This window comes from Bubalus kerabau, chromosome 4 (assembly GCF_029407905.1).
Source record: "Bubalus kerabau isolate K-KA32 ecotype Philippines breed swamp buffalo chromosome 4, PCC_UOA_SB_1v2, whole genome shotgun sequence".
Lineage (NCBI taxonomy): Eukaryota > Metazoa > Chordata > Mammalia > Artiodactyla > Bovidae > Bubalus > Bubalus kerabau.
In genome coordinates, this window is record NC_073627.1 from 29,153,100 (window position 1) to 29,179,746 (window position 26,647).

General features: G+C 52.0%; 1 protein-coding gene across 1 annotated transcript; it reads left to right on the forward strand.

Moving 5' to 3' along the window:
* Positions 1-3,791: 3,791 nt before the first annotated feature.
* On the forward strand, positions 3,792-24,014 carry USP22 (ubiquitin specific peptidase 22). The gene is made up of 13 exons (XM_055576279.1): positions 3,792-4,080; positions 12,247-12,379; positions 14,459-14,572; positions 15,050-15,151; positions 15,523-15,692; positions 17,238-17,385; positions 17,913-18,018; positions 18,113-18,271; positions 18,910-19,036; positions 19,795-19,886; positions 20,560-20,622; positions 21,108-21,257; positions 21,575-24,014. Exons 1-13 carry the CDS (start codon positions 3,943-3,945, stop codon positions 21,615-21,617), a joined length of 1,545 nt encoding a protein of 514 aa, XP_055432254.1. The 5' UTR covers positions 3,792-3,942; the 3' UTR covers positions 21,618-24,014.
* Positions 24,015-26,647: the final 2,633 nt, after the last annotated feature.

Genomic DNA, 26,647 nt, shown 5'->3' on the forward strand with positions numbered 1-26,647 from the left:
TGTGATGTTGAGTAGGAGACTATTTCAGAGCCAGGCCTTAAAAACTGGAAGTCTTACATATTAACAAAGGGAGCTTCAGAAAGAATTGAAGATGTAAGTGTTAAAGAGAATGTTCTGCACCATAAAGTATTTAAATTAATCTACTTAGGGACTTCCCTGGTGATCCTATGGCTAGAACTCCATGCTTCCAGTGCAGGTGGCCTTGGTCAGGGAACTAGATCCCACATGCTGCCTGTAAGTGTTCTCATGCTGCAATTAAAGATCTTGCAAGCCACAATGGTGTTCAAAGATCCTGCATGCTGCAACCAAGACCTGGCACAGCCAAATAAATAATAAAATATTTAAAAAACAATCTATTTAAAATAACTGATCTTAAATAATGTAGTCTTTAAACAGTTTGTTATAATCACAATTTAAAATAATTAGTTTGATAGGATGGTGAGTTGAGAGTGGTCATAAGATCCCATCCTCTGATGCAAAATTGGGACTGGAGTGACTATGACTTGTTTGTGATTAAAATAAATTTTTCTTGCAAGTGTTATTTGAACACAGAATCTTTAGAAATTGTTGCCACATTCTGCAAAAGCAAAAAAAAAAAAAAAAAACCTACAGAAAGGATGTTATTTCTACAGGGTTATATTAGTTGCTAGTTTGTGGCTCTGGGGGAGTCTTGTAATTGAAATCTGTGTATTCTTAATAGGATTTACCTGTTATATCTGACCACAAGGATTATTGGCCACTTTCCTTTTCCCACATGCATGACAGAAAATGTCCAGCTCTCCTAGGATTATTATTTAACAATGGGTTTGAGAGTTTAGATGAAGAGTATGAACTCTGCTGATTAAGAAATTGTGATCGTTCAAACTGCTCAGGACAGAAGCTGACAGAAGCATCTAGAAAAACTTTTCCCCTGACACCACAGTTTTAGTGTTTGAATATAGTGGGAAGTACTAATTTCAAACTGAAAACCAAATAATACTTTTGGAATGACTTTATTAACACAATTATGGTTAGAAACTCATAACATAATTTGGAGAAATTTTAACATTTCAAGATATTAATCACCACCACTTTTTCTATCTAAAATAGCTGAGGAAAAGAGCAACCAAGAAAACCAAAATTGATTTAATATACACAAATGTGATAAAAAAATGCATATTTATTAGTTTACATTTTAAAAATAAATGCCTTAAATTATTAAAAAATATTTATTTGGCAGGATCTTTCAGTTGCAGGCATGTGAGATCTAGTTCCCTAACAACACATGGACCTCAGTCCTCTGCATTGGAAGCAGAGTCAGCCACTGGACCATCAGGGAAGCCCCATTAGTGATTTTTAAGTATGAAATAATATATAATTAATTCTAATTATGCTGAGTCACTTCAGTCGTGTCCGACTCTGTGCGACCCCAGAGACGGCAGCCCATCAGGCTCCCCCATCCCTGGGATTCTCCAGGCAAGAACACTGGAGTGGGTTGCCATTTCCTTCTCCAATGCATGAAAGTGAAAAGTGAAAGTGAAGTCGCTCATTCGTATCCGACTCTTAGCGACTCCATGGACTGCAGCCTACCAGGCTCCTCCATCCATGGGATTTTCCAGGCAAGAGTACTGGAGTGGGGTGCCATTGCCTTCTCCAATTCTTATTATAAAATAACTCAAATATTACAGGTGAAGTTCTCCCTCACCAGATATTAACTATGACTGATGGGTTTGTTTGTTTCTTCCAGCCCTTTAATATACACCTACATACAGTCTTATTTTTCAATAAATATTACCATACTACTTGTATTTTTCTGCAGCTTGCTTTATTCATATATCTTATATAATTTCCGTATTAGTGTTATTATCAGCTTCCCAGACGGCTCAGTGGTAAAGAACCTGCCTGCCAGTGCAGCAGACGCAGGTTCCATCTAAGGGGTGAAGATCCTCTGGAGAAGGAAATGGCAATCCCCTTCACTATTCTTGCCTGGGAACTCCCATGGCCAGAGAAGCCTGGCGCACTGCAGTCATTGGGGTCGCAGGGCCAGAGGCGTCTGACGGACCGAGCACAGCACAGCTTTGATACTAGGCACTTAGAGACCTACGTCATCCATTTTAACAGCTGCAAAGCGTTCCCTACAAAGTCAACAGTTTACTGAATCATTCATTTGCCTGTTAATGGTCAGTTAGCATGGCACCCCACTCCAGTACCCTTGCCTGGAAAATCCCATGGACGGAGGAGCCTGGTGGGCTGCAGTCCATGGGGTCGCTGAGAGTCGGGCACGACTGAGCGACTTCACTTTCACTTTTCACTTTCCTGCATTGGAGAAGGAAATGGCAACCCACTCCAGCGTTCTTACCTGGAGAATCCCAGGGACGGCGGAACCTGGTGCGCTGCCGCCTATGGTGTCACACAGAATTGGACACGACTGAAGCGACTTAGCAGTAGTAGCAGCATCTTCTCAGCTTTTTTCCCATTAGAAAAAAAACAAGTGTTAAAACAATGTCAACCGTGACTCAGTTGGGAACTGCTTTCCAAGGATATTTATTGTGCTTTACTTTTATTTATGTATAAGGCTGTTCTGATTACAGGGCATTTGAAATCATTACTTACAATTCAAGTAGAGAGCATAGAAATTCTTCCATGTTTGGATGACAAATTCATAAAAAATGTGCTTGATACTGGGGGCCTGAATTCTAAGGGCACATTCTTGAAACCGAGTCATATTTGTAAGAACAACAATACTGGAATACTCATCATACATAACATCAATAGAGATGGATCCCATAGAATTTGTAATTCTTAACTTAAAATGTCAGAGTTCACTTTTTTTAGACTGACACTCCTTTAACATATCCGTAATATGCCTTCACTCGTGTTTTAGTCTGAGGATGACTGCATTAGATTCTCCTATAAAAGTTTCTTTGGGTTAATTAGCTAATTAAACATTTATTTTTGAAGACCTGCATATAACCAGTGGGCACTGCTGGATACAGACTTTAATAAAACAATAAAATAATTACCATCATGGAGTTTTCGTGCTACTGAGGAAAATAGTTAATTTTTTAAAAAAGTAAGTTCTTTGGGTAAAAGGAGATGAAGGATTGCGGCGTCGGAGGTCGGGGCGGGGGGTGGGGGTGGGGGTGTCGTAATGTCCAACAGGCTGGAAGAAAGGACGCCGAGCAGGAGGCGGGCAGGTGGCCCATGCCGCCGGGCCCCGAGTTCCAGCTGCCAGACAGCATCTTTTATTTCTGTCTTTTCTCTCGGGATGCGGGCCGGCGCGGGGCGCCATTTGACCGGCCCCAAGAAACCCGCACCTGCCCTCACGGAACTCCCGTACCAGCGGGGCCGGCCCGCAGGTGGACAGGATCGCTCGGAGGTCGCGGGACTCGCGATCCCCCGGGCTGCCCGGCGGGATGGCGACGCGTGGGCCGAACCGGACCGACTCCGCTTGTGTGTGATGCTCTGCTTCCTACCCGGAAGCCCTGACTATATGGCGCTCTAGTCCGAACTCACCGGATCCGGCTCAGCGGACCGCTACCGGGCGCCGCCCAGCAACCGCCCTCCCCTGCCCGCCAGTCCCTGCGGCAGCCCAGCCGGCGCAAACCAGCCCCGTCTCCCCTGCGCCCGCACCCCTCCTCGGACGGCGGAAAGTCACCAATTGCCGTCAGAAGTCTCCTCCGCCGACCAATGGCTGGGGGACGGGGCGGGGCCTCCGCAGCCCCACCCCCGCCGGGCCAGCCCGTGGGGGAGGGGCGCGCCTAGCGCACGCGCGCCGGCCGCGATGACGTAGCACCGCCCCGGCCTCGGCGACTCGCAAACGCCTCGCGGGCGGTGCCCGCCAGTCTCTCTGCTCCGCTTTGTCCCGGGCCCGTCCGTCAGCCGGGCCGCCTGCAGCCTCGCGCCGCGCTGGCGTCGTCCTCGTCCCCGCCGGCGCCCCGGCCCGAGCCGGACGGCGAGGCCATGGACGCGGAGCTCGTGGTGACGCCGCCGGGCTGCGCGCACCTGGGCAGCTTCAAGGTGGACAACTGGAAGCAGAACCTGCGCGCCATCTACCAGTGCTTCGTGTGGAGCGGCTCGGCGGAGGCCCGCAAGCGGAAGGTGCGCCCCGGCGGCGCGGCTCCGAGGCGGGGGTCGCGCCTCCGCCGTCCCCTCCCCCACCGCCTGCGCCCGGCGGGGGCGGCGTGGGCGCGGGCGGGCGTCGGGGGCGGTCTTTCCCGGGGCTGCCGGGTGGGAGGGGGAGGGTCTCAGACGTCGCCGCTCGGGGCGTGTCCTGGGGACCCTCCGGTGGGGGCGGGCGGGGACGCAGCCGCGGAGGGTGCGGCCTGTGCCGCCCACGCTGTGCTAATTCTCAGCGGTCCTGGCGGGTACTTGGGGGTCGCTAGGCCGGGGACTGGCGGTCGGGCGGGGTCCCGGGGACTTGAGTACAGCCGCTACGCGCCTGGCGTGTGCAGAGACGCGCGCCACTCATTTCAGCTCTGGGCGCAGAGTCCACAAGGACGCCCTCCCCCCATTTCAGCGCGGGGCTGAGAGTCCACAAGGACGCCCGGCGCCCCCCTCCCATTTCAACGCCAGGCGCCCTCGGGACGCAGGGTCCACCACACGCACCCCCCCCCCCCCCCATTTCAGCGCGGGGCTCAGAGTCCACAAGGACGCCGGGCCCGCCCCCCTTCCCATTTCAACGCCGGGCGCCCTCGGGACGCAGGGTCCACAACACGCCCCCCTCCCGCCCCCCCCCATTTCAGCGCGGGGCGCCCCCGGCCCAGGTCCGCAGGGATGTTCCAGGATGCGGCCCCTCTCTCCAGGTGTGCGCGAGCGCGGATGCGGAGCGCCGCCGGCTCTGCGCTTCGAGTCGCGTCGCTCTAGGCATGAAGGGATTTGCAGGTCACCTGTCGCTGCGCAGGAGCGGTGTAAAGGGGGCCTGTCCGACGGCACGGGGGGCCGACGTGCTTCCTATCTGACGCGGGCGCCTCCCCGAGGGAGCTGTACTCAGTGTCCTGCCTTTGGGCTTGTTAGCTATTTGGAAATTAGAAAATGGCGTTATTCCCTCTTCCTACCTGAAGAAAGGATGTTGTTTCGTGTACGGCGATTTTGCAGTTCGCAGCCCGAGGGCAGGCGCTGTTAGGCAATGTCCACCTTGAATACCATTTTTTAATGGTAAAACTAACATCTGCTGAGCACGTAGGGAATGTTAAGCACCAGTTTTCTTTATTTTTATCAGTGTGGGTGTTGGGAAGAACTGGCTCTTGGGATGAACCGAAATCAGAGATAAAACAGGCTTTTACTAGGATGGGAGTGCTAGGAGGTTCTTACTTATGGAGTTGTGTGCCCTTAAAATAAATCACTTGGTTGATTCTGTTCTAAAGGCGATAATCTTCTTACTTACTGCTCCATGTTGGTTAAGATGTGTAATTTTTAAATACCGCTTCAAGGAGTCAAGTTTAACCCCTCGTTAACTTTGCCGAATTTCCTGAGGAAAGATTCACTTTTTTTGTTATTGTTACATGTGACTTGGATTAATCTTCTAATGTTAATTGCTTAGTTTGAAAATTGTTGACACACGTCTGTATTACTCGATAGTGAGAACTTGAGCTGCAGAGAGACAAGAAGTGTTATTCTCTTTCAGAACTCGGGTCTGTTGTGCTGCCTTGCATTATGGTCATATCCTGCCAGTGAATCCTTGTGTCCTCCATCCATTATTCCCTGAATGTTGGGGACTCCGTGCACTTCTAGAATCCTGGTGGCCCTGCCAAGGCGGAGTTTGGTTTGAGAAACAGTAATGTACGTTTGGTAATTTGCAAAGGTTTCTCAGAAGAGGTGCAGGCTTAGTAGTTTGGTTTTAACATTGAAAAGTTGCCTATAAAATACTTCAATCTAAGTTAAACTTCATTGAAGTTGCTCAAAGAAGCTACAGTGAAGTCTCAGCTATAGTGTAACTACAGGAGTTCAAACCCTCCTTTAAGTAGAGGTGGGTTATGACTTCTGTATCCAAACTCTGCTGCTTCTCCTGGTGGGCTCGATCAGGTTTGAGAATTGAGGACTCCGTGCTGCTGTGCTTTTCTGGCGTGGTTCTTGCTGCTTGAGGAATCGTATGTGAAGACGGAAGCCAGCAATGAGGACAGCAGGGATTTTCAGTTCCCCTGGTGGTTATGAGTTAGTCCAGTCTGTTTTATATTTAAACATATAGACATTGGGGGTGGGGGGGGGACAGGTAATGTGTTTTAAGCCATCATTTCTCTCTTTTTGAACTGTTTCTGCGATTCTGAAGTTTTCCAGAAACTTGTCCTCAAAAAACACAGACCTTTCTGTAGTCGTAATAAGTGTTTTTACTGAAATACTTCACCACAGGTGAGGAAGCATCAGCACTCTTGGGCCATTACTGATTCTGGTGTAGTTGGGCAGTAATCTGGAGGATGACAAACCACTTTTGAAGTCTTCTCAGTACAACGTTTGCTGACAGGATTCCTAATCATTTGGCTTGGAAATCTCTGAGAGGTTTTTTGAGAAAAGGGGCTGGAGACGTTGTCTTTTTGTTTCTGGGTAGTCAATATTTTAGAAGCATGGTTCAAGCCTTTGGTTGAGGGAGGCATTTCAGATGGAAAATGGTCTTATTTATCTTGAGTCAGTGTTACTTTACCGTGTATTTTAGGAAAAGGTTTACTCTAGGGTTCTTACTGGTCACCTCTTTTAATCAGTGTTGCTTCAATTCTAGAGTCTGAGATCTGAATAAATCTCTTATGTTTGAACTTTTTAGTAGAAATCATCTTTGGAAAATAACAGTTGTGCTGTCACTGGCTTAGACAGAATACCTGGAGTGACAGCTTACAGTGTCTGGTAGATAGATGGTAGACTTAGCTGTTAAACATCCAGTGTTACTGACTGCAGTGACTAGTCTTTTTTGACCAGGCACTTGGATGATGGTGAGAATGCTGCAGACAGCTGTCTCCTGTCCCTTCAGTTTTTTTAGTTCATTTTTTGGATATGTCCATTCTTTTAGGTACAAGGTTTTCTTTTTCAGAACTTCTTGCTTTGAGGAATTAACTTGTGCTTTATTTATTGATGAATTAGTTCTTTCAGGTTATTACACCTGAGCATTGCAGCACTCACAGGGAGCAGGAGACAGGCTGCTGCTGCTAAGTCGCTTCAGTCGTGTCCGACTCTGTGCAACGCCATAGACGGCAGCCCACCAGGCTCCGCCGTCCCTGGGATTCTCCAGGCAAGAACACTGGAGTGGGTTTGTGCTACAACTACTGAAGCCCAAGTGCCTGGAGCCTGGGCTCAGCAACAAGAGAAGTCACCGCATTGAGAAGCCTGCGTACCTCAGTGAAGAGTAGCCCCATCCCTGGGCTTCTCCAGGCAAGAACACTGGAGTGGGTTGCCATTTCCTTCTCCAATGCATGAAAGTGAAAAGGGAAAGAAGTCGCTCAGTCGTGTCCGACTCTTCGCGACTCCATGGACTGCATGCAGCCTACCGGGCTCCTCCGGCCATGGGAGTTTCTAGGCAAGAGTACTGGAGGGGGGTGCCAGTGCCTTCTCCGAGGAGACAGGCGGTTCCAAGTAAAAGATCTAAAATGAAAACATTGTTCCTTTTGAAGTAATGCAGATTAACCTGCTGTTGTGAAAAATAGAGAACCTTTGGGGTTTATCCATATGGTAACATCTAGCAAGACTAACTCATTGTTAAAATCACTTGCCCATGTGGATACAACCACAGCTTTATTCCTGATTTTCCTGTTTTCCACTTTTGCTCATTTGTGTGTGTGTGTGTGTGTTTAGTTCTATGCAGATTAATAACAGTAGTTTTAGATTCAGATTTTAGATTTACAGAAAAGTTACCAGAAATAATACAGATGGAGAAGGAAATGGCAACTCCAGTATTCATTCTTGCCTGGGAAATCCCATGGACAGAGGAGCCTGGTGGGCCCCAGTCCAGGGGGTTGCAGAGTTGGACACGACTTAGCAACTAAATAACAGTAGTGACAATGGAAGTTCTAGACGATATATGAGAACAAAGAATTGGGAGTTGGGGCTGAAACAGACATCCTATTGTTTACAGATATGATTATCTATTTAGGAAAACCAAAATGTAGGCGAATATTTTTTAAAAAATGATAATACAGAGAGGTCCTGTAACAATCCCTAACATCTTGCTGATGGTGAAGTTTTTACATTTCTGTGGTACATTTTGTTATAACTAATGCACAAGCTTGATATATCATTATTAACTAAAGATCGTACTTTATTCAGATCTGATTAGTTTTTCTCTTGTCCTGTCTCAGGAGATATTTAGTCCATGTCTCCTCAGGCTCCTCTGTCACCTCTGCTTGTGGGATCGTAGTTCCCACAAGCACCTCCTGCAGTGGAGTCCTAATTGCTGGGCCACCAGGGAAGTCCTTTTGTCTTTCCTCTCCCGTATTTTCCGCCCTCAGCTCCTCTGGATCGTGATGGTTTTTCAGGTTTGCCTTTTGTTTGCTTTTAACGACCACAGTGGTTTTGAGGAGTATTGGAGTATTAATCAGGTATTTTGTAGGATGTGTCTCAACTTGGATTTGTCTGATGTGTTCTCAGGGTTCACAGCTGTGGTTCCAGGTTTGGGGGGAATCCTGAGCCCTGTTTGTGAAGGTCCGCGCTTTGTGCAGCAGGTGCAGGGTCAGAGCGCCGCCCCCGCCAGCCCATCCTCCCTGGGTGCTGTCCCGGCGTGGCTGTTGTGTCTCGGTCTCCTCGCCCCTCTCATTCCCACAGGGACCTGCTGAAGAGCTCCAGGCTTTGCCAGGATCATTCCTGGGTCTGGATTTGCTGGCTGCAGGCTTAGGTTTCATGTTTTGTTCTATTTCCTGTAAGCTGGCAGCCAAATCAGAGGCTCCATCAGACCTGAGTTTGGTCCTCTGGCAAGATCTGGAGTGGTGCTGTGTCTTTCCTGAAGGTTCTACTGTCTTGAGCACCCTACTTAAGGGGGCAGGTGTCCAGCAGATGTTGAGAGGTGAGGTACAAATAAGGGAACTTGGTTTCTAGGTACTGAGCTGACCTGCCTCATCTTAACCTTGGCAGCTCCTGCGGCAGTGGGCCTGTCCGTCACTTTCATCACCTGTTTCAAGTTCTAGGGAATGAAGTGGGACAGGCAGGTTACATGAGGTCCTAGGAGAATCCGATGGCTCCCTAGCTGCTGCTGCTACTAAGTCGCTTCAGTCGTGTCCGACTCCGTGTGACCCCATAGACGGCACCCCACCAGGCTCCCCCATCCCTGGGATTCTCCAGGCAGGAACACTGGAGTGGGTTGCCATTTCCTTCTCCACTGCATGAAAGTGAAAGTGAAGTCGCTCAGTCGTGTCCGACTCTTCGAGACCCCATGAACTGCAGCCTACCAGGCTCCTCTTATCCATGGGATTTTCCGGGCAGGAGTACTGGAGTGGGGTGCCATTGCCTTCTCCGAATTGACAGTGGGGAAGGTGATTGAAATGTGAATTAAGGACTGATTGAGGTGGTCAGTACTGAGGTGGGGGGGTGGGTGTTTGCCTGAGTCTTGTTTCTGCCCAGATGTGTGGCCTTTGACCTTATGTGGTCCCACATCTCTTGGGTTCACAGATTTGTTATTTATAATACTACTACTTTGTATTTACACAGTGTTTTTCATCTTATAAAACATCTCTCACAGTATTACATTTTGATTTTGGAACTCGGGTTACACTTTTTAGGTGGCCTTGGCAGTTAAGTCTCCTGACCTGTTCAAGGTTGCAGATTAAATGCCAAGTTTGGGCCTTGAAATTAAGTCAGTCTGACTCTTAAGTTTGTGATTCCACTAAATTATTTGGGCTGCTTTCCAACACCACCAAGTAATTGTCCAGTCTGCACCAGCACCAACTGGGTGTCACACAAACCTTGGCCTAGTCTGACTGTGTCCACCTGAAGTTAGTGTCTGATTCTGCAGGTTCCAGCGGACACCCCCACTTGAGTCTCCAGTCATAAGACTCTGCTCCCCTCCTGTGGCTCACAAAGCTCAGGGAAACATTTACTCAGTTTTACTTGTTTATTGTAAAGGTGATTATGAAGAACACAGATGAGCAGCCGCATGAAGAGATACTTGGAGATCTGGGGGACCCAGAGCAGAGGAGCTTGTGTCCCAGTGGGTTTGGGGTGCATCCCCCAGCACAGCGATCCATTCACCTCCCCAGAAGGGCTCCGAACACCATTATTTAGGGGTTTTTTATGGAAGTTTTATGGAGGCTTTATTATGTAGTCACGATTAACAGGCAGTGATCAAATCATTACACAGGTGTGGCTGATTAAATTATAGGCTGATGGCGGGGTGGAACTGGACATCAAAAATGAAAAGATAACGAGCAGAAGAGGTTCTTGTTTACTGGTGTAGCAGTTCTGTATTGGTAACAAAGAAGCAGCAATTGGTTGTCCTACAGTAGCCAAGTAGCCTAGCCTGTGCACTAAAGAATGAACCATTGTGAAATGTTGATGGCCCCCAGCTGTTGCAGTCCTGTTCAGATCCTGGTGTTAGAAACATTGTTACATTTATGTAACACCATGAAAAGATTGTGCAGTGTGTGTAGTGGTATAATTTCAGAGTGGACTTGGGTGTTTTTTGTTGTTGGGTGTATAATCCATTCCTTTTGTTACTCATTTTTATGCTCAAATCGGGCCAGAATTTCCTCAGGGAATTCCAAAAGCAGCTCCCATTCCTTCTCAGGCCCATCAGCGTCGGCTGGAGTCAGTGGCTTGTAAGAGGTGCGGTTTGTGTTTGTTTTTATTTGCAGAGCACCAATTAATCCAAGAGTTGTTTACTCTGGGGTATGTGGCAAATCCTTGGTGTTTACGGAAAATGGATTCGTGCTTGGGGCTGCCTGCCAGTGGAGCCCTAGTTGTAAAATCTGAATCAGGGCCTTAAAATGAGTCCTGAGCACGGGCTTTTTTTGCGTGAAAGACTTAGTCAATTGTATTTGTGTTACCTCAGGCTTTCTTTCCCTGATCTTGATACCTTAAGGATGTGACCAGTTTCTTTCCAGTTGTAGCCCATCTGCCTGTGTTTAATTCTTGTGGTTCCCTGTTTGTGTAGCTAAAATTCTTGATGCCTTTTTTCTTTCAGCAGATTTTTCTTTGGGGAGGTGCTGCAAAAGAACAGGTGACACAGATTTGGATTTAAAATTCAGGAGTTAAATTTTTATCTGTTTTTAAAACTTTTGTGTGTTTTAAGGGGAGATAATGAGTTAAAGTTATGTACTTAACCTGATACGTTTATATTTTAAGAGTCATGCTGGTCTTGAGTTTTTTCTTGAATTTTTTGAGTCTCGTCTTGAGTTTTTTCTTGGATTTTTTGTTTATTAAGGTCATAGAAGAGGTTTTTTTTTTTTTTTTTTAATAAAACCATGGTCATGCATTTAATGTATCCAGAGTGATAAAAACAAGGAACACCTTTTAATCTTTTCTTTACATTTGTAGCTATAGGGAGCAGTAAACAGATTCCAGGAGTCTGTTCCTAAGGGTATTTTTATAAAAGGAAAACTTACAGGTTACTGGGAACCATTCGCTGTTACACATCCAAGTAACCATTATATAACTTAAAACTTCCCTTGTGTTACTGAGAACAATTAGAATTAGTTAATTCCTTAGATTGATCATTGGCAGAATAAATAGGTGATACAATTACTGTTTCTTGTATTGCCACATTTCAGAAGTCTTTCCCTTGAATCTCCTACTCCTGTGGAATTGCCCTGGAGCAGGGCTTCCTGCTGGGAGGGGCGAGGTACTTGGGAGGTTTGGGTGGAAGAGAATTGTTTACCATGGTGCTCATGATTGCTGAGGTTATAAAACTTTAGGTTTCTGTGGTATAGTTCTCACCCACAAACCATTCTTGTTTCTGTGTATTGCTTTGATTCATATCCATCTTGATAGATTATAGATTTGCTGTGGTCTCGGAACCTGGAATATCAAACTTGAAACGGTGTGCTGGTTACGGGTGCCCTGGGGGTGGAGGGGCCCTCGGATGCAGAAGGACCTTTTCTGCTCCTGAAGCTTCACACACTTGGTCTGAGTGGCTTCGGGTTGGTAGTTGAGACTGGCCTGAGTCCTCTTTGGAGGAGCCAGTCTGAGCTAAGTGACCTACGTGCCTTTTGGGTCAATTGACAAAATTAAGGAAAAGATCTTTTAGGTGGGGAGACCTTGAGAGAAAACCCAGGCTTCCACTTACTGTACCTGTTGGAATTACCTTGCTCCGGTGACTCTGAGAATCCCAGGTTCCCAATTCTCTTTTCTGACTTGTAGGCGAAGTCGTGCGTCTGTCATGTGTGTGGCCTCCACCTGAATCGGCTGCACTCCTGCCTCCATTGTGTCTTCTTCGGCTGTTTCACGAAGAAGCACATTCACGAGCACGCCAAGTCCAAGAGGCACAACCTGGGTAAGACCCTCCTGATGCACACCTCCGGGGCTTTGAGGTCATCTTCCCAACTCGCCTCTGACTTTGACCTTCCGCTGTCCCAAGAGTCTGGCCTTATCTGAAGTGGTCTGTGCTCTCCTTGGAACTCCTGTGGGGAGGGGAGAGAAACTGAGGCCACAGGTGTTACTGTCCCGCTTGCTTGAGGTCACATAGAGTGTGACCCTAAAGGACGACTTTCTCTCAAGAGTGCATTTCCTGCAATGGAACATCGGAGACTTGTTTTTCCCTCTGAAAAGCATGGTTAGGTGTTACATTAGGCAGAAATCTGCAAAGGCCTTCCATGCAGCTTTAGGTTATTGGTGTCATTATGGGGTTGGGGGCACCGGGTGAGTTCAGTGCTGTCTGTTAGGGGTTGGCTTGTTGTTTGTTCTTGGAGAGGCTGGAGGTGCTGGCATCAAGGTGGGGTTACATGAAGCTGAGTTTTGCTCTAGTCTTTACTTTCTGACTGCTGTCACTAAGTTTTTCTCTCCTTGAGGATTGTGTTTTCTGTCAAACGATGGTGAGGTGGTGAGGATTCCTGTAAGGAACTCGCTTTCACAAGGTCCAGGCCACAGGCCCTTTCCTGCAACACAGCTTCCTGTGACCCAGTCTTCCTGTGTGGAGATGGCGTCCGAACTCAGTCGTTTCCAGAGGTCATGCTTCATCTCTAGCTGACAGCCTGAACCAGGCAGGGGAGGGGTCAGCCCAGGACGAGGCGTTAACTGGCCTTTTCGGAAGGAGAGCGGATGACACTGATTGTGCTTCACAGGCTGTGGGGGGCCGCCCAGTGGGGCCAGCAGTCAGCAGTGGGATCTCACCCGGAGGCACCAGAGAGAAGGGCTGATGGTCACGGTGGGGGTGGGATCCTCCAGTGTGTGGTAGAAAACTTGGTGCTTCATTCCATCTGACTCTCAGACGAGACCATGTAGGGTCTCACATGTGGGCTGCAAGTCTCTGTGGTTACAGGGGTTGTGTAATCTGACTCTCAGACCAGACCCACGTAGGGCTCTCACATGTGGGCTGGGAGTCTCTGTGGTTAGGAGGGCTGTGCAGAAGTGGGAACACTTTTACACTTAAAAGACTTTGTGAAGAATCTTACTGAAACCCAGTGTCGTCTACAAAAGTCACTTTAGAAACGTGGTATTTGTTCGCGTTATCAGCCTGCTTGATAAGCTCTGCCTCTACTTTTGCCAGAATGAGCCAGTTTTAGGAAGTTTGCTTCAAGAGACAAAAGCACAGAACAGGAGCAAGATCCTGGCCATTGCTGGGTTAGAACGTGGTTTACGGAAGAGTGTGTGTGTGTGTGTGTGTGTGTGTGCTCTTTGGGTGCTTCAGGTTTACATGTTTACAGAAGAGGGAGAGAGTGAGAGTGTGTGTGTGTGTGCATGCACCTCAGATGCTCCAGGTTTACATGTTTATGGGGGGGAGAGAGAGAGAGAGAGAGTGCGTGTGTGTGTGTGTGTGTGTGCGCGCGCGCGCGCGCGTGCGTGTCCACTTAAGGTGCTCCAGGTTTGTGTGTTCACAGGGGAGAGAGAGAGAGAGAGAGTGTGTGTGTGTGCCAGGTTTACGTTTTTACGGAAGAGAGAGAGAGAGTGTGTGTGTGTGTGTGTGTGTGTGTGTGTGTGTGTGTTCGGAAGCCCTGGGCACAGGTCCAGGTTGTTTGCTTGGCGGCTGTGCTGCCTGCATCCTGGCACAGTGAGGGCTGCTGGGCGCCCGGGTCACAGAGCTCTGGTCCCGGGAGTCTCTGTGGGCTGATAGGAATGCAAGTTTCCCTTGTTTCACAGGAAAGGCAGAGGGTCCTGGTACCGAGGGGTTGGGTCCTTTGTAGAGTACAGACGTGGCACCTCTTTGTCCTTCAGATTGCTCAACCCTTGAGGGAGCTTCCAGGGAGAATTCACGTGCCTCACCTGCTTTGGACACACGTCTGAAGCGGGGGCACAGCCTTTGGTAATAGTGGGATTTTCTGGTTAGAGAAATGCTACCTAGAAAGCTTACATGTGTGTTTGTGTCTTGAAGCATTACCTTTCTATCTTTAAGTTTTGTTTCTTCTCTCTTTTTCAGCCATCGAGCTCATGTACGGAGGTATCTACTGCTTTTTGTGTCAGGACTACATTTATGACAAAGACATAGAAATCATTGCCAAAGAGGAGCAGCGGAAAGCTTGGAAGATGCAAGGTTTGGTTTTCCGGAGCTCTGTGAGCCTGGTTGTGTCTTCACCTGCATCCCCTGCCCCTTGTCTGTCAGGGGGAGGGGGGAGGAGCCCCCATACCTGCCTGCTACCTCCTGCAAGCTCTGGGGGGCCCAGGGAGGCAGGTGCGGAGCCCACAGTTTCTGGACCTGTGCTTTTGCCTGGGTCTTCACAGGCCTGCGACTGCCACGAGGGGTTCAGCCCTGATCCCTCTACTCAGGGATTAAGGCCGAGGAGATGCTGGTCTCTGGACCGCTGACACCACTCTGAACAGGTCCTGCTCTCCTCTCCTCCGGGAACGTGGCTTACTCATGACACATTCCCTGAAGGAAGCTCCTTCAGGTGTCTGGAACAGGGTCTTAGAAGGACCCCACATTGCCCCGTCTTTGAAACAGCCTAATAAACTGCCACCACCACACTGGTTCACACACACAGTGTAGCTAACCGCACCCTCCACCGCTTAGGTGTCGGGGAGAAGTTTTCAACGTGGGAGCCGACCAAACGGGAGCTCGAGCTGCTGAAACACAACCCCAAGCGGCGGAAGATCACATCCAACTGCACTATCGGTGGGTGGGCGCGTGCCCGGTGGGGCCTTAGGGGTGTGCCCGGCAGGGCAGAGCCCGCGGGTGGGACTCTTCAGGAAGCGGGTGTGAGCAGTCTCCCTGGCCCTGCCGAGACTGCAGGGGACGCAGCATGGCAGCCAGCTTGTCGGGGAGACTTCTCTCTAACCTGTTCCCTCGTTACCGGAGGCCTTCAGGCAATTCTGCCAGATGGTTGATGCTGAAGTTAGGGGCCAAATGCTGGGGGTCAGCACCCCTCGGGGCCTTTTCCTATAAGAGGAGCACAAGCCTTGGACACAGGCTCCGTTCTTCTCACATGAGCGGGGCTGTGGGCTGGCGGGGTCCTAATGCTAGCTGACCCAGCCCTCCGCCGCCAGGTCTGCGCGGCCTCATCAACCTGGGGAACACATGCTTCATGAACTGCATCGTGCAGGCACTCACGCACACGCCCCTGCTGCGCGACTTCTTCCTGTCCGACCGGCACCGCTGTGAGATGCAGAGCCCCAGCTCCTGCCTGGTCTGCGAGATGTCCTCCCTGTTCCAGGAGGTGCGGGGCTGGGAAAGGGCGGAGGGGGGTTCTGTCACCTCCCCTGCGGTGGGCATCTAGTATACGCCCCTGTTGTGAAACCATGTGTTCTTCCCAAGAGGGTCTCCAGCCAAGAGACTCGGCGTCATTTTCAGGCTCACTGCTGCCATAGATGGGGTTTGAGCAGCGGACGCTGGCCCCCTTTCCCCCCCCCCCAGCCCCCATCCGTCACCTGCCGCTTTGTCCACAGGGTGGTGGGTCTCGTTGCCAGCCTTGCTGACTGTGTCACCAGAGGTCCCTGTCCCTGATGGGCTCGTAAGCTGACCCTCCAGGCTCAGGGCCCGACTGCAGGACAGGGTCCTGCAAGGACCCAGGTGTCTTCAGGTGATGGCCCCAGGCCTTTGATGGCATTCTCTCATTTCCTTGGTGCACCCCGGCTGCCTGGAGCCTGCCTGACTGCGGTGCTGGAGTTATTCCCCGTCTGGCCCTTTTCAGAAGTCTCCCAATCCCTGGCCCATTCAGTGCCCATGTTCCTGCAGCCTGCCAGCAGTGGCTGGCGTTACAGGAGTGAACAAGCTCAGTGGTATCGTTGGGCCGGAACAGTCTGGTGGGGGTCTCATTCAGGCACTGGTGGTGGTCAGTTCATCTTGTCAGGTTGCTCTTTTTTTTTTTTTTTTTTTTAGCCCTCATAGAAAAACTTGATTGGAAAGCAGGGAAAACTACCAAGATATGAATGAGGACAAAAAATAAAAAAAGTTCAGACATAAAGTGTATGACCTTGGTTTAAGTGGAAATGGAATCGTTTGGTGGTTTGTAGTTAGTGACCTATATTTTCACTTTGTGGCACTGCTGCTGCTACAGCTAAGCCGCTTCAGTCGTGTCTGACTCTGTGCAACCCCATAGACGGCAGCCCACCAGGCTCCTCTGTCCCTGGGATTCTCCAGACAAGAACACTGGAATGGGTTGCTATTACCTTCTCCAAGGCATGCATGCTAAGTCGCTTCCGTTGTGTCCGATTCTGTGCGACCCTATGGACAGCAGCCCACCAGGCTCCTCTGTCCACAGGATTCTCTAGGCAAGAATACTGGAGTGGGTTGCCATTTCCTTCTCCCAGGTTGCTCTTCAGGCTCCGTTTTATGGGGGTACACTTTACACAGAACAAAAGTCACCTTTTAGTGTATATGTGTGAGTGTGTGTTTCAAAAAAGCTTTTTATTCACATTTGACCAAAGTAAAAGTGTTATTGGCTTCATTGTGTCTAACTTTTTGCGGACCCATGGACTGTAGCCCACCAGGCTCCTGTGCCAGTGGAATTCCCAGGCGAGAGTATTGGAGTGGGTTGCCATGCCCTCCTCTGTTTCGATGAAAGTTTGCCACAGTTCATCACTTTGATGTATTTCTAGAAAACGGATGGTGGGAATGGAGAAAACTTACGTGTAGACTCCAAGTAAAAACACAGTTTGCACGAGAAGGAGAGGAGATGGCCACCGGCCCACTCATTGTCGGGTGTGCACGTAGGGGCTCTGTGTTGCTCCTGACGAGGCTGCCGCTCCTTCTCTCTGCACAGTTCTACTCGGGGCACCGTTCCCCCCATATCCCGTACAAACTGCTGCATCTCGTGTGGACTCACGCCCGGCACCTGGCAGGCTACGAGCAGCAGGACGCACACGAGTTCCTCATCGCGGCCCTGGACGTCCTGCACCGGCACTGCAAAGGTGGGGCTGCGGGGTGCACCTTCTAGGGTGGGGCTGCGGGGTGCACCTTCCAGGGTGGGGCTGCGGGGTGCACCTTCCAGGGTGGGGCTGCGGGGTGCACCTTCCAGGGTGGGGCTGCGGGGTGCACCTTCCAGGGTGGGGCTGCGGGGGTGCACCTTCCAGGGTGGGCTCTGCAGGGGTGGACCTTCCAGGGTGGGGCTGCGGGGGTGCACCTTCCAGGGTGGGCTCTGCAGGGGGGCACCTTCCAGGGTGGGCTCTGCAGGGGTGTGGGCTGCAAAAGTAAGGGCCCAGCAGGGGTGAGGACAGGGCTGCTCCTGGACCAGTTACTGGACATGAGATACATTTAGTGTCGGATAGACGGCAGGAAGGTCTTAGGGAGAAACAAGGGGAGAAAACGGAACATACGGCGGGTCCACCGAGGCCCTCCTGCTGCAGCCTGCCCTAGGGGACCAGCCTTGTCCCTAGGCTCAGCGGCTTGATCGCAAGCTGCCTTGGGGCCCAGGGTCACAGAGCCGTGGTCTCCCCAGGTGATGATAACGGAAAGAAGGCCAACAACCCCAACCACTGCAACTGTATCATAGACCAGATTTTCACAGGAGGGCTGCAGTCTGACGTCACTTGCCAGGTGTGCCAGTAAGTGCTTCCCCCTGCCCAAGGATTCCGGGGCCTTGTCGCTCTGCTGCCCACAGAGCCGTCCTTGCTCACATGTGCCCCTGCTTGCTCCTAGTGGGGTTTCCACTACCATCGACCCCTTCTGGGACATCAGCCTGGACCTCCCTGGCTCTTCCACGCCCTTCTGGCCACTGAGCCCTGGAAGCGAGAGCAGTGTGGTAAATGGGGAGAGCCACGTGTCAGGAACCACGACCCTCACCGACTGCCTGCGGAGGTGAGGTGGCCACGCCTCATGGGCAGGGGGGCCCTCCTTGTGGCTGCTTGGGGAGCGTCCTGAGAAAGCCAGACCTCCCTGGGCCCCACGTTCCCACATAGGAGCTAAGGGGGCACATTTTAAGAATGTTGTATCAGTGGAATTGTAATCTCTCAGGGTTGACTTTTCCACTCAACCCTAATTCTCTGGAGGCTTATCCAGGTTGCGTGTATCACCAATTGCTTCCTTTTAATTGCTCAGTAGTATACTGCAGTGTGCATGCATTAACCACTCTTTTGCTGAAGGACATCTGTGTTGTTTCCAGGTTTTTCTTGGCCCTTACAAATAAAGCTGCAGTTAGTAACTACTCACATACAGTTTTGTGTGAATGCTGGTTTTCACTTTTCAGGGAGTAATTTGACTGCTGTGTCTTACAGTTAGAAAATCATTACTTAGGATGAGAATTCTTTATGATAGAGAAGAGGAAGAAGTAGCGTTTTTCTTTTTTCATTGTAACATCATAAGCGTCCGTAATTGTGCATGTGTTTAGGAACAAAATGAACCCACTGAAAGTGATAAAAAAAACTTTTCTCTCTTTCTTTTCGTAGTGTTCTCATTTTCTTTTTTAACTAAAAGTGCACGTTTTTGACGTGTTGCAGATTTACCAGACCGGAGCACTTAGGAAGCAGTGCCAAGATCAAATGCAGCGGTTGCCATAGCTACCAGGAGTCCACCAAGCAGCTCACCATGAAGAAGCTGCCCATTGTGGCCTGCTTCCACCTCAAAGTGAGTTCCCTGAGCACGCCCCGGGCCTGAGGTGGCTGTGCAGTGCCCACCTTGCCTCTGGAGCACATAGGCCAGCGCCTCCTGTAAGTGACTGTTCTGTCTGTTGTCGGGAGGTTTGCTGTGAATCAAAAAGGAGTTACTTTAACTGAAACAGGGCACGTTACTCTGGGTAGGGGTGGCTAGGGGTTTACTCCTCCCCTCCAAATTCTTCCATCCTCACCCCAAGTTTTTTGATTTACTTAAAAGCAAGGACCCTTTGCACTGAGGTCTAATCCTGGGGTCAGGATGCCTTCTGTGAAGGGCTAGTAATAAGCGCGAGTCCTGAGTGACGAGCTGAGAAAGAATAGCAGCAGGGCTGCTGTGTTTGCTCTTCTTGGGCATTCCTTTATGGTCTCTGTTGCTTACTCTTCTGCTTTGTGACCCTTTAAAGGTGTAAGACAACCCAGAACCCCAGCCCTGCCTTGGTACTGGTCCAGTGTTCCGTTTTATGGGGAAGCGTCCTATCTAGCAGGGGGCACAGGGCATGAAGCGTGGGCCCTGTTTTTCCTGCCAGACACTATGTCATGTCCACACCTGCCATCAGGCCCATTGTTTCAGGGGTGGGGGCCTAAGCCCCATGGGGTTTGTGCTGTGGATTCTGAGCTTTGGCTCTGGGCAAAAGCAGGGCACTTAAGAAAACACAGGAAGGCATGTTAGAAGCCCCAGAGACACAGTGGGAGGAGCCCTAACCCGTCTCCCCCATCCCTCTGTTCCTGCAGCGGTTTGAACACTCAGCCAAACTCCGGCGTAAGATCACCACCTACGTGTCCTTCCCCCTGGAGCTGGACATGACCCCCTTCATGGCCTCCAGGTTTGTTCTCTGTCCACGGGCGGGCGGGGGTGGTGCCAGGTCCCTGATGCGGTCCCAGTGAGCCCTGGTGTCATAGAAGCCCCTGACCCCTCCCCGTGTGAGGGAGGCTGGCCCCCAGCTAGCTGTTGTAGCGCTGGCTCAGACTTGGGCTGTGTGCCCGCGGCAGCACTTCAGCCGCAGGCACTGGGTGGATACAGATCAGCAGGGTGCTTCTGCAGCTGCAGATGTCACTTGCTTTGTTTTCAAGCCTTTGTTTTCTGGATCACTTAAAATTTACCTTCACAAAACACCCGGACACTTACTAGTATGTCAGACGAGGGCTGCTGTGGTGGACGACTGCGGGGGGTGTCGAAGCAGCAGAGACCTGAGCCCGTGTAGGCCGCAGGAGGGTCCAGTGAGGCTGACCCCTGGCCAGGGGTGGAGTGGGGAGACAGGATGGGTTGGGGGAACCGTGGGTCCTGGCTGACTCCAGCTCTGTGCCTTGGTGTGGATGGTCCCCTTGGCCAGCCTGGGCCTCAGTTTCCTCACTGTAATCCGGAGGCTGTCTCTGCCTGAGGCAGAGTTTTTGGGAGAACCAGACGCGTGGAAGCCACATAGTCATGGCTCGCAAGTCCCTGGTGAGGGTGATCAGTTAACATTTTGATCAAGGCTGAGTGTCCCGCTGTCCTTACAGCAAAGAGAGCAGGATGAATGGACAGTACCAGCAGCCGACAGACAGTCTCAACAATGACAACAAGTGAGTGGCTCCACCTGGCGGGCGGGCCAGCGTCTTGAGTGAGAGTGGGCCCTGGGCCTTAGGGAGGCCCCACCTGCATTGCCCGGGAGTGTGTGTGTGTGTCTGTCTGTCCATGGGGAGGGTGTGTGTGTGTGTGTGGCCATGGGGAGGGGGTGGCCAGGCTGTGTGTCTTCTGGTCTCTGGCTGGCTTCCTATGGTGCTCCGACCACTCCTCTGTCAGGGCCAGGCCTCCCCCCACCTGCATCTAACCTGGCCTCCTTTTGCAGGAGCCTGACCTTCCCGGCACCTTGACTAGGCCCTGTCCTCCTTTCCCGTCCTTCCTACTGGTGGCCGAGGGGAGGCTGCAGCTGCTCCAGTGTCTCCCAGGCGGCCTGTCCCCTTACCCTTCCCTGTCAGCGTTCATTCTTGGGCTGCTGCTGTGGGGATGTGGTCCCAGGTGGTGACAGGGTTGAGTGATCTCCGTGTCCCTGCTGCCATCCCATCAGGTACTCGTTGTTTGCGGTGGTCAACCACCAGGGGACCCTGGAGAGCGGCCACTACACCAGCTTCATCCGACAGCACAAGGACCAGTGGTTCAAATGTGATGACGCCATCATCACCAAGGCCAGCATCGCGGACGTGCTGGACAGCGAGGGGTGCGTCCCGCAGGGCCAAGGTCCCCTGACTGCAGCTCCCCCTGTGCGCATCTGGGAGGCTCCTGCCCCAGATGACCTGCTGTGACCCTGACAGCGTTTGGGCTTGGAGTTCCAGGCAGCGGGGCAGCCTTGAGATTCTGTGGTGGCCCTGAGAGGGCTGGGTGGGTGGAACCTGGGGCAGGCATCCTTCAGAGAGGGACCCCCAGCTAAGGGAGGGCGGTCTCAGGCTGGGGCATGGGCTGGGGGCCTCGGCTCTGCGGGGACAGGTGCCCCACAGCCACCCTGGGTGGGAGGTGAGCTTGCCTTCTCCTCCACAGGTACTTGCTGTTCTACCACAAGCAGTTCCTGGAGTACGAGTAGCCCCGCGGGAGCCCCCGCACGCCCGGGGCCACGCTGTGCAGACGCTTGGCAGGAGGTGGGCCCAGGGCTTGGGGGCAAAGGAGACAGTGCCCGCGTGTCTCCCATGCCCCTTGGAGTGCCAGCGGCTCCAGGCTGGAGGCTCCAGAGCGGGCCGAGAGGAGACGCGGGCCTCGCGATCTCTTTCTTGGTGAATTTGGGGTCTTGAGTGCGCGTAGCGTGGATCCAGGGCCCGGAGCCTGCGGAGCTGACAGCCCTGCGCGGCCTCCAGCTTGTCTGTCCTGCAGACGCCAGCGTTGTCCTGCATGCGGAAGGACCTCCCCGTTTTCTAGAAATAGGTGTTTTCTTATTCTCTCTCTTTCTCTCTTCTCCATGATCGTGAATTTCATGAATGCAGTGATAGTAATGTGAATGAATTACCGAGTTCAGACTGAACCTTAGATCGTTTTCCCTTGATTCTGGAGAGTGGGTCTTGCTTCTTCACTGGTGCTGCTCTTGTTGCCCCCACCCCTCGTCCCCAGGGACCTCCGTGTCTGTGTCAGAGCCGCGGGTGATGAGCGGGCTGGGCAGGGTACGGTCTCTGTCTTTAAGTAACTCAAGTGTGTCTAGTGGTTTCACTGCTTCTCTCCTGTGTCTCCTTCCTGGCCATCTGGCCCACGAGCTCTCCCAGTCGCTGCTGGGCAGTGGACGTGTTGGATGGCGTTGGGGGGGCCTTGCAGGGTTTGGGGGGTGTTGCTGCGTTCTACGCTGGGGGTCTCTGCTTTCCATTCTGCTTGTTTCTGTTGCAGCAGGAAAGACTGCCGGGACAGAGCCAGTGGGACGGGCTGAAGGAGCAGATGCACCCGTCTATCCACACCCTGACTTAGATTGTCCATTCTGAGAGAGTCCAACCTGGAGACGGGGACAAGCCCATCTGTCCTGAACTGTGAGGGCTACTTCCTGGAGAGGAACACATCCCCCTGCAGCTAGGTCCACGGACTTTCCGCAGAGGGCCAGGTGGTCGGTGCTCCCAGCTTGTAGGCCCTGTGGTTTCTTTCACAGCTGACACATAGACGGATGTAGCTGTGTTCTGGAGAACTTTATAGGAGCATGGAAATATGAGTATCACATACTTTTCCCATGTTACAGGGTGTTAACTTTTTTCACTCTGTAAAGGTGTGCGCATAGTTCTCAGCCAACGGGCAGTGGACTGGGTCCAGCTCATCAGCTGCTTAGGTCCAGGAGCGGCGTGGTTGCTGTGCAAGGTGGAAGGTGATGGCTGGGGTTCCTAGGCCGGGTCATCATACCTGGTGGATACAGCCCAAGCGCCTGCCAGGGGCACTCAGTTGTGTTTCTGTGTTTCAGGAACACAAGTTGTTAAGCTTATTTTGAAACAGCCGTGAGCATCATCAGACATGCAGGTGGGCGCCCGCTCTCAGAAACTACCCTGCATGGCCCGTGCACTGTGCCTCCTCTGAGGGCTCTGGGCAGAGGCCTCGCGGGCCGGGCCCTGGGCTGGAGGTGACTGTGGAGCTCTGGGCCCAGGGCCTCTGTGTTAAGTGGGGGCAGAGTGGATGTTCTGGCTTTGGGTTTCTGTTGGGTCACTCTGTCCCTCCCTGCACCCTTTCTGGGCCCTGCACTCACATCCATAGCTCCTGGATGGGGAGACAGTGAAGCCAGGTTTCTCTTTTCTAAATGTTATTTTTGAATTTTTATATCCGGATTAATGCTCTTTACTCCCTCTGGCCTGCTGTTCTGAGCACTTAGCTCTGTGTCTGCTGATGAGATCGCCCTCTGACTGTTAGAGCCACGTGGGGTGGAGGCAGGGTGGGTGTGGCGCTTCGGCTGTGCCGAGGTCCTGCCGGGATGTCAGGAACAGAGGCTGCGTTTGGGAGTCCTTTCTCTCAGCTCCCGATGCAGCTGCTGGAAACAGTTTCCCGTTTCTTAAAACCACTCGTGTCGATGTCCTGACCACGGAGGACTCCTGGGCGACCCCTCCCCCTGCACTCGTGTATCAAAGTGACTGTGTCTCTGAGACATCGGCTGCTGTGTCAACACGTTGCGGGGAGGCGGTGGCTCGCTCTCTGGGGTGTCCTGAGTTGGGGAGTGGGGGCCCTCCTGCCTGCACCAGAGCGCCTGGGACTCGCCCTTCTGCAGTGTGTACACTCATGCTGTCGTAGCTTGCTCGGTGTAGATGCTCCCATCGTATCAAATTGCCGTTCTTTTGACAGTTCAGGTAACTGATTTACTATAACTTTGACAACAAAATCATAAGATGCCAGTGATTGTGCTGTGGATTTTATCATGGGGATGTCTCCATGTCCCTTTCCTTGCCGTTCTGAGGGACTGTTAGGCTCCTCTCCTCCCTAATGGCTTGTAGTCTTTCCTGTGTCGTAATAAAGCTACATTTTATTCTGAAAACTGGTGGTCTCCCGTTTCTGCAGCCGAGGCCCTCCTGAGCCCCTCCTGAGCCCCTTTGCTCCAGCCCCAACCTGCTTTGGGCCAGGAAGCCCGTGTCGTTTGCATCTCCTCATCCTGGCCATGATGATGACTTGAGGAGCCTGGGGCTCAGGGCCGTGTGGTCTGTCAGATTTTGAATTTAATGTCACCTGAGGGGCTTTAAATGCAGGAATCCTTGGAGACTTTGAGCACAGGACCTGGGATGTGGGGAAGGCCGCCCTGCTGTTGAGCAGGGGGCAGGTGTGAGTCAGCAGAGAAGGGCCCTAGCCTGGTCAGCGCTGTTTGACTCTGCGCTTGTCATGGGCTCTGGCCCCTCCAGCCCGTCCACCCTTCATTTCTGAAGCGTCCCTTTCAAGATGCCTGAGGTGCAGTCTTCTTGAGTTCCCTCACGCAGAAATAGCAGGAAGTGCCAGCAAGTCCGCGGGGCTCCAGAGTAGCCGTCTGGCCTTACCCACAATCTTTCCACGTTAACCAGGACCACTGCTGTATCCCTGCAGAAAGGCACCCCCCACCCCAAACTGCCCCCAGGGTCTTAGACCTTCAATCCAGCGTTGTCCAGGCCGGGAATGAAGACCTACAATGGGGTGGTTGGTACAAAGCTGTAGTGTCCCAGTCCTGCCCCAGCTTTCGCTCTCCGTCCCAGGACCTGTGCGCTCTGACCATGGTCTGGTTAAAAGTGTTAAGTTGTCCTGGAAGTTGTGCCTTCAGCGGTCGGACTCGTGGAGCATCGTGACCTGGGGAGTGTGGACAGGCAGGGCAGGTGGAGCCGAGTCCAGAAGATGGGTCCATCCCACGAAGATAGATGCTGACCCCCCATGTAGTCAGCCAGCCAGCAGGTGGCCACCTGCTGCTGTGATATGGGAAGTGACCTCCAGGCTTCAGAGCTGGTTTGGGAGCTGGGCTGGGCAGGCATCCCACAGGAGTGACTGGTGAGCTGGGCCCGGGGCCTGACGTGGACCCTGTTGCAGTATCTCCCCGCTACCCCATTTTGATGGCCCCTTTGTCTGTGGGCCCTTGGAGCAATGGCGTGGGGGCAGTGAACCATTGGCACCCAGAACAGGCGGCTTCATCCACCTGGTGAGCGTCCTCGGTCAGGCTTCTTGGTGAGCACAACCTGTTCCTGACCTGAGAGGTCTGTCCCCACCCACATCTTCTGTCACTGGCCTTCTAATCCTGTTCCTTCTGAGTCTTTAACTGTCCAGCGAGCTGTTGGCGCTGCCCCAGGAGTCCACATAGGTCAGTACTTGTGGCCAGTCTCGTTCCTGACAAGGTGGGTAACCAGGTACAGTACTCAGAGTTCTGCTTGGAGCGAGGACTTCCCTTTGTTGCTGTCTTTCGGGATGCCCCTCAGTCCCTGGTCACAGGGTGTGTGTGGATGCTGGAGCCACCACGCCCGCTGCCCGTGCGTGTCCACTGCCGTGCACACACCCTCGTGTGTGCAGGGCGCTCGGGCCATGTGGTTCTGTGTCCGTGTCAGGCGCTTGGCCCGAGCAGCGGTCTTCCTGTGGCGGAGGATGGACCCTCAGTGGGATGAGGTCAGTGTGCTCACGGCGCCCGTGCTGGTGCCCCAGGGTCCCTGCTGGACTCCTGATGCGTCCTCAGGCTCAGTGGTGGTGCAGCACGCTTGTGCTCCTGCAGGTCCTGCTTTCACTGGGAGCCATGTGCTGCCAGTGTAGACAGGTGGACTTAACGCCCGAACGTGTCAGTAGGGCTGCCGGTTCACACGGGAGGTGTGGGGGTGCGGCACCTTGTCTTCCTGCTTCAGACTGTGGAAGCCCCAGAAATGCCACCAAATTGGGGGGCCTGTGAGTCTGGGGGTTTCTCATGTGTTTATAATTGCTTAAATTCTTATTTGCTGTTTTATTGGAATATGGCTGATTTACAGGGTCATGCTGGTTTCTCCTGTACAGCAAAATGAATCAGTTATACATACACATATACCCACTCTTCTTAGATTACCTTTCCATGTAGGCCATTGCAGAGTATTGAGTAGAGTTCCCTGTGCTGTATTCACAGTAGGTCCTTATCAGTTGTCTAGGAGTGTGTATGTCAGTCCCAGTCTCCTAGTTTATCCTTGTTTTCTACATCTGTGACTCTCATTTCTGTTTTGTAAATAAGTTCACTTGTACATTTTTTCCAACATCGTGCTTTATTTAGTTCATTGTTACTCAAGTAGCAACTAGTCAAAACCAGTCTGCAGAACGTTGTCAGCTTGGGGGTCAGTGTGGCCCTGAGGCTCCAGCAGGCGGGACGCTGAGGGCTCCTGCTCTGGGGGTGTGGGGTGGCGAGCAGCCGAGACAGGACCCCACAGGGGGAAGCGCTGAGTGACAGTGTGTGCTGTTGAGGGAGGCCGGAAGGGGCACAGCACCTGGGGAGCCGCTCCCCCCGAGGGCGTGACCCCGAGGGCGGGTGAAGCCAGGGGCCCCAGGGTGATCACAGCAGCAACCACCCGGCCAGCTCAGCCAGTGACTCAGCGACTCGGCCCCTCCCCGAGGGCCGGGCAGAGAAAGGCTGGCCAGTTCCAGGCATGGAAACTTCATATCTCAGTCTCTGGCGTTGTATATAGACCTGGTGTTTGGTAAGAAAAGCACAGG